This window comes from Aquarana catesbeiana, linkage group LG02 (genome assembly GCF_042186555.1).
Source record: "Aquarana catesbeiana isolate 2022-GZ linkage group LG02, ASM4218655v1, whole genome shotgun sequence".
Taxonomy (NCBI): domain Eukaryota; kingdom Metazoa; phylum Chordata; class Amphibia; order Anura; family Ranidae; genus Aquarana; species Aquarana catesbeiana.
In genome coordinates, this window is record NC_133325.1 from 759,224,063 (window position 1) to 759,231,706 (window position 7,644).

The 7,644-nt window shown below is 43.3% G+C and overlaps 1 protein-coding gene across 2 annotated transcripts in view; it reads right to left on the reverse strand.

Moving 5' to 3' along the window:
- VPS26C (VPS26 endosomal protein sorting factor C) overlaps positions 1 to 7,644 on the reverse strand; it is a 35,551-nt gene continuing 27,907 nt past the window's right edge. For both annotated transcript variants that reach the window (XM_073617206.1, XM_073617205.1), the window contains exons 6-8: positions 3,117 to 3,267; positions 564 to 716; positions 1 to 472 (exon numbers count right to left, since the gene is read on the reverse strand). In XM_073617206.1, the coding sequence (XP_073473307.1) occupies positions 390 to 472; positions 564 to 716; positions 3,117 to 3,267 (387 nt within the window). In that variant the 3' untranslated portion in view covers positions 1 to 389. The remainder of the gene's footprint in view (positions 473 to 563; positions 717 to 3,116; positions 3,268 to 7,644) is intronic.

Here is a 7,644-nt window from a genome sequence, read left to right on the forward strand (position 1 = left end):
TGTAAGTGAATATTAATATTCATTTACTTTAATATCTTAAATTGTACTTCATGGCATCTTAACAGGAAGAACATAAAGTCCCTTATTAGAGAGTTGTGTGTGAAATGGAAGTACTGTAATTCAGATTTAGGTTAATTCTTCAGCTGCTACTTTCAATCCTGAACACAGTTTATTAAAAGTTCAGAAATAGTGGCCAATTCTGTTCTCCAGAAGATGAGTGACAATTGTAGGCTTCTTTCAACCAGCTGATGAATATTTACCTCAAAAATACCAAATGTTATCACCAGATTTGACAGTGCCTCTAGATTGTATCTTGCTGTGGAATTTGCACGCTCCACTCCGATCAGTTCTCAGATGACTCCGGTAACAGAAGGTGGTAGAAGTCAATGTCACACTCGACACAGCTTGAGTGGAAAGTTCTCTGTGATGAGATGGTCATCCTGGAGAACGACAACTACATTCACCTCAAATTCTGTCAAAGAGGAATAAAGTTTAGTTGGCACACAGTCTGCTGGGTGCAATGGGCCCCATCGTCACACTCAGAGTACAAGACGATACTTCACCTATTTTGAAGTTGGTGGTTTCCAAGGTTGGGCAGGTGAACAGTCTGGGGAATATCATGTAGATGGGTATTGAGAGGCCTCTGCACACATCACCCTCTGCTATCTGGATATTTTGGATCTCTGTGGCATCTCTAGCGTAGCCTTCTGCACAGCCTACGAAAATATTGAAACCATTGTTCAAAACATTATAGTGATATAATAACCCTGCAATAATATAAGAGTGATAAAATCATGGCTGTTTGATAAGTAAGGTCAGGATTTTAGGCCTGACCATTTTTCTAAATGAATTAAAGGATTTGTTTACCTTTACAGAAAGAATGTTAAAAGAAAAAAAAAAAAAAAAACACACACCAGACAAAAGCCCCGAATTACCTACGGAGTTGCCGAGCTTTCAGCACCCCCACAGCCGGGGTCCAGCAGTCAGAGGATTTGAACTTCCCACTCTTCCGGATGGTCCAGATCAATTTTGATTGGCAAGTGCCATCACTGTAACAGCCCTGTCCAATCAGAATCAATCTGATCTGTACCAGAAGCATTGAAGGAGAAGAGCTGGAATTTTAAATCCCCCAACTGCTGACAGCTCAGCAACCCAGGAGGTAAGTACAACGGGCACCAGGGAGTGAGGGTGTCTAGTGTCAGTTCACCTTTACATATTTTTTTTGTAAAAAAGTGGACCAACCCTTCAGGGCGCTTTCACATGGGCTGTTCGATCAGGTCCACCTATCAGTTTTTCAGGGGGATCTGATCAGACCTTGCAGTCTCCCCTATGAAACACTGGATGTCAGCAGACGCTGCTATCCAATCTGATCCTGCCTGCAAAATCCAGACGGATGGTGGTCCTATCTTCCATCCATTTGGTGGATAGGATCGAATGAAAATGGACAGGCGGTCTGTTTCCATCTGAATTCCCCATAGAGGAGAGCGGGGCTGTGTCTACTCTGCGTACCGGAGCGGACAGGACCTGCGATCCACCTACTGAGCAAGCGGAATCCGTTGCCCCTGTGAAAGGGGCCTCAAGCCTTTAAAGGACAGCTGTACCTTCCTATAAATTCCTCCACCCAAACCAACCTCAATGGGACCCTGCACTTGATGGTGACAAAGTGACTGTGTACTTCTAAAAGCCCTCTGATACACTCCCCTTACCTACAACTCCTTCACAGCCAGTGCTGAAATCAGTGAAGTAGTGTTATGTAAGAGTGCTAAGGCAAAGCAACTGTATTCAAGGATTGTAAAGAATAAAGTACAGTAACCTTTTAAATGGAATCCATCATTTTTTTTTATATTTAAATTGTAGGCTCTGGGTCTGTCATCTTTATCCTTGCTTCATGTCCCACACCAATCATGTATATATATTAGGTACCTCAATACCAGAAAAACGTGATCAATTCTTAGGTCTGTTGTGACTGATGGTACTGCCTAGACTATCCAATCATAGAACATTACCCAGAATCAAGAAGTGGTTATTTAATGGTTCAGCCCAGGTCTTTGAACGTGGCACCAACGTCAGATAAAGTGGAACTAAGGTGTTAACACGCCATTTCCAAACAGTCCCCGGTCGGCACCTTCTCCTGTGTGCTAGTAGTCTTCAGCCATCTTCATTAGCTGGCGTGGGATGACTTTATTCCTGCCCACAGGAATCAGGCTGACGACCTCTGCAACCTGAACTGCCCATGCACAGCTCAGTTTCCAGTTTGGGGTCGCTTTGTGCAGGTTACTAGGTGTAGTTAATTGCAGAAGAGACACCGCCTGCTCACAGCATAGAACAGAGGAACTTTAACCTCACTTAAAGTGCCAAGGTACAGCTAACCTCACCTGCAGCAGAATCATGGGGGAAAAAAAAAAATGCAACCGATACGTGAATGTTTAAAAAGTGCAAGGAAAATGGTTTCATGACTTAACCACTTGCCAACCAGCCACCACAGTTTTACTGCGACAGAATGGCACAGCTGGGAGAAACAACGTTATGTTACGTCGCTTTGCCCTGTAGCCACTAGGGGTGTGCGCCTGCTGCTCGCCCCTGGAGCCGATGTGAGTGCCCAGCGATGATCACTCGTGACAGAGCGAGAACTGGGATCTGTGTGTGTAAACACACAGATCCCGGTTCTGAGGGCAGAAGAGACTGATCGTGTGTTCATACAAAGTATGAACAGCGATCTGTCATCTCCCCTAGACAGTCCCCTCCCCCCTTCAGTTAGAACACACACACGAGGGAACACAGTTAACCCCTTGATCGCCCCCTAGTGTTAACCCCTTCCCTGCCAGTGATATTTTTACAGTAATCAATGCATTTTTATAGCACTGATCGCTGTATAAATGCCAATGGTCCCCAAAATGTGTCTGATGCGTCCGCCATAATGTCGCAGTCCCGTAAAAAATAAAAATAAAAATGGGGATATTAATTATAGCAAAAAAGTATAAACGTCGCACGACCGCGCAATTGTCAGTTAAAACGACGCAGTGCCGAATTACAAAAAATGGCCTGGTCCTTGAGCAGCCAAATCTCCTGGGGCTGAAGCGTTTAAAAGGAAGCATAGAACCACACTGCAAACTCACCACAAGTCTCAACTCGTACCAGCTGCAGCTCAATACTCTTAATGGCAACCTCTGATGTCTCCACAATCAGCTCCCCTGTCAGAGGCTGTGTGATGCAGCAATTGGTGGAGTCCAGGTGACCTCGGATAAGAAATCTCGGTAGAGAGACCCTCTGAAGAACAAGAGCCAGTCCTGTTAAGGCCGCACACTGATACAACAATGCATCTTTATAATCATTAAGACATCACTAAATGTATTTAAATGCCTGAATGTGACTAGGTATCGGCCTTTTTCAATTTCCTATACATCAACATTCAGATTGGGAGAAGGAGAGGCAAGGTGGGCAAACAATTTGTACTGCATGCAAATGTACTGACAAAGAACAGGCGGATAGGAGAAGAGTGCAAAGCTCTGAATAAGTAAGCAGAAGGATGACCCTATCAATCTGCTGCTCCCTAAGTGTCCAATCAGCAGGCATGGGTGAAGTGCGATTCCTGAACCATTAGGCAGTTTGCACTGCGATCTGCCAACCGTTCTGGGGGTGCCATTAACTTTGTATTGACACTCCTAGCGGTTCGCATAGGGCAATGCAAACTGCATACCAGAGACATGCAATGTGGGAACCAGCACTGGAATCGCATTCACAATAGTGTGAACCGAGCCTAAAGCTCCCGAACATGCAGCAGTTCCAAAACATGATATAAAAATTAAAATCTGAATAGTAATCTGTACATAGACTGCAATGAAGGAGCTGGTAAACAGACCTACATTTTCTTAATACAGTCCAACTGGTTTCCTGACTGATCATTTGCAAAATTAGCAGTTCTGACTGCCAACACCCTAATATATCATCCTTACCATCCTCAATGGGCCATGGTGACATACCAGGGGCTCAGATAAATAGACCAAAATATGCAACAAAGCTTAGCAGTTTCTCTGTCCCACCCCCCCTAAACAAGCAGTTTATACTTCCTTCCTTAGAGGTTTGTGCTTCTTCCAGGTACCAGTATGTGGTGGAATCTGTTGTGTAAGGCATAGACACTGACAGGCTGCCTCTGTGCTCTGCTTTAAAGTAGATGTAAACCCGATAAAGACAATCTCATAAGTTTCTATAAGGTAAAGTCATTCTAAAACCAAAAGAATTAGGAATGTCGCCCCAAGCTCCTTTCTTATCCAAATCCAGGGACTTCCACCGAGGGAGCAGGCCAGGGGAGAGATGGATGCAATATAAAAGGAAAAACACCCCAGATAATGCACACTGACAAAGCCCAACGATTACTATAGTAAGAGCAGCACCAGACTAGGCTCTGTCCAGGCCACACCCCCAATGTGTTTCGTCCTGGAGTGAAACGCGTTGGTGGCATGACTGGGACAGCCTGGGCTGAAGCTGCTCTTACTAAAGTCACTGTTGGGCTTTGTCAGTGTGCGACATCTGGGGCGTTTTTTCCTTTATAAGGTCATTCCAAAAAGCCATTTTCAATATTTTATCCACAGCTTTCATTAAAATAATACCATAAAAGTATTTATCCAGGCACTTCCTGTGGCAACAATACTCTGTCCCTGCCTCCCAACTTGTGCTTCTGCATGGTCACCTGGGTTGCATTGTCACCACCAGAAAACCTGCCTATGAAAAAACATGCAGCTGTTGCTGGAGTGCATGTAGAGAGGAAGTGGCTGCAAAGAGGCTACTGGAGGTCAGAAGCACCGAGGTGCAACACAGGATTAAAAAAATTCAAAAAATAAAACCCTGCAATTGTACACACATGGAGAGCATGTAAATGACAGCTCACATAACAGGGCTCTCCTCTCTTTTTTTTAATTCCCAAAGCATACAGTGCACAATGCATATGAGTTTTTTTTTTGTGTAAAGAATTGCAGTGATAAGGCCCTATAATTGCAGCTCTAAATTTCATTCACTGAGTTTACATTTGCTTTAAAGTGTTTGTAAAGGCAGAAGGTTTTTTTTTTATCTTAATACATTCTCTGCATTAAGATAAAAAACCTTCTGTGTACAACAGCCCCCCTAATACTTACCTGAGCCCCATCTCTGTCCAGCGATGTCCACAAGTGCCTCAGCCGACTCTCCCTTCTGATTGGCTGAGACACAGCAGCGGTGCCATTGGCTCCCGCTGCTGTCAAAGTCAGTTAGCCAATCAGAGAGAGATGGGCCGGGCCAAATGGGGCTCTGTGTCTGAATGGACACACAAAAAAAACTGTAGCTCGGTTTGGGTGCCCCATAGCAAGCTGCTTGCTGTGGGGGGCACTCGGCAGGAGGGAGGGGCAGGGAGCACCAGCCAGGGAACCGAGAAAAGGAGGATCCGGGCTGTTCTGTGCAAAACCACTCCACAGAGCAGGTAAGTATTGTTATTTTTTTTTTTTTTTTTTTTTTTTTTAGAAAAGATCACATCACAATTATTTAAGTTTGCTGCAGAGCATTTTCAGTATGTCAGGTCTCAGGCTGACAATCACTGTAACCACCCTATAGCAGTTTCACTGCTACAGGACAGCCGCTGTGTGCAGGATCGCATAAAATGAAAAATAAATTTATATATATATATATATATATATATATATATATATATATATATATATATATATATATATATATATATATACATACACATACATACATACACACATACATATACACATACACACACACACATACGATCCAGCACTTCCTGGTAGTTAGTGCAAATGCACGCCACCACTGGCTCGCTCCCACTGTGATTATTCACAGCAGGAGCCAAGAGGCAGGCACCGCGGACTCATTTGGTACACAGGCAGGGTTAACAGTTCCCAAAAATTGTTGTTTTTTTTTTTTTTGTTTATAGCGCAAAAAAAAAAAAAGCAGGAGGTGATCAAATAATCAAATACCACCAAAAGAAAATTATTTGTGGGGAAAATAAAATTGTCCTTTTTGTGTACAGCGTCGCATGACTGCGCAATTGCCAGTTAAAGTAATGCAGTGTAGTGTTGCTAAAAATGGCCTGGTCAGGAAGGGGGGTAAATCTTCCAGATGTCAAGTGGTTAAGACCCATAGGAGATATTAAAGGACTTGGTAACCATTTAACCCCTTGCTGCAAAAGTCTAGCAAACTGGGTAACTGACACCGAAAGGGTAATATACCACCAAGAAATATAAAATAAAAAACTTTGATGGTGCTATACTATGTTACCACCTTTAGGAAACTCTAGAAGCGCATTGCCTCCTTAAACGCTGCGGCTCATAGTACACATCAATAAATCTTTCATTGTAATGTCAAATGCTTCCCAGTGGCCCACACAGATCAGTGTGTATTATAAACCGGCACCTTAAGGTGTACAGTACAGTTTGTTCCAATTTACTGTAATTCTACCCCAATTATAAAGAAGCCAAATTCCTCACATTCTGCCACTCTGTATATTATGATCGTTTGGAAGGTTCACACTGTACTGTTCGGATGGGTCCAAGCACAAAACTTATTTTGCTTCCTCTGCAGCTTCTCCAAAGCAGTAGCTTGGCCAGATTAAGAGTAATGATCCTCAGTGCGTTGGCGGTTTTCAAGTCACACGCCATCAGTAGTCACCCTGAATTAACGTCTGGGGAAAGTGACAGGCGACACATTACTGACAGAGGAACAGAGAATTCCAGGAGGGGGCATTTAAATCATTAACAAATATTTCTCTACGCTGCAATAAAAGCAGGCTGTGAACATTCACAGGGCAGCAAAAAAGCCCATCATGTTCCAGACAGCAGCTCGGTGGCGGATTATGAAGTAACTGAAGGAACACACATTGTTCTACTTCAAAAGATTTGTGTCCTTTTGCACTGACCAGATGGAGATGGACACTAAAGACCTGCAGCCTCTGACAATACAAAGATCCTCGTATATCAAAGTGACAAGAAATGTCCTCATCCCCCCACAGGCACCAGAGAACTTTAGGTTCCAAAAGTCATTGTCCAGGGCAGGCCTGACTTAACAAATGGCAGTTCTTAAAAAAGGACAAGTTCACAATTTTTAGGGTGGAATATGTAACATGTTCCCAAAGCTGCAGCCGCTCCCTGATCCTCCCCCCTTCCCTGTAACAGTATGGGGAGAACTTCCCTGTATTAGCTGTCACTTTTTGAAATCAGCGTGGCCGTGTGGGGCTCCACCCACTCAGCCAAGTCATTCATTCACACAGCTCTGTGTGTGAATGAACTACAAGCCCCAACATCCTTTGCGGCTGTCGGCTTGTAGTTTTCAATGAACTACCACGGCGCTGTGTAGTGCCGTGATTAGTTCATTGATTCTTCCTGTCAGTATATCTGCTTGCCCATACAGGATGTATGGGCACACAGATACACTGACAGATCTGCAGGAGACCTGCGTGGCACAGCAATCTGCTAATCGATCTTCAATGCTTTACAGCCTCCCAAAAATATATATATATATATATATATATATATATATATATATATATATATATATATATATATATATATACACACATACATATACATACACATATATATATATATATATACACACATATATACATATATACATACACACACACACTTTTTT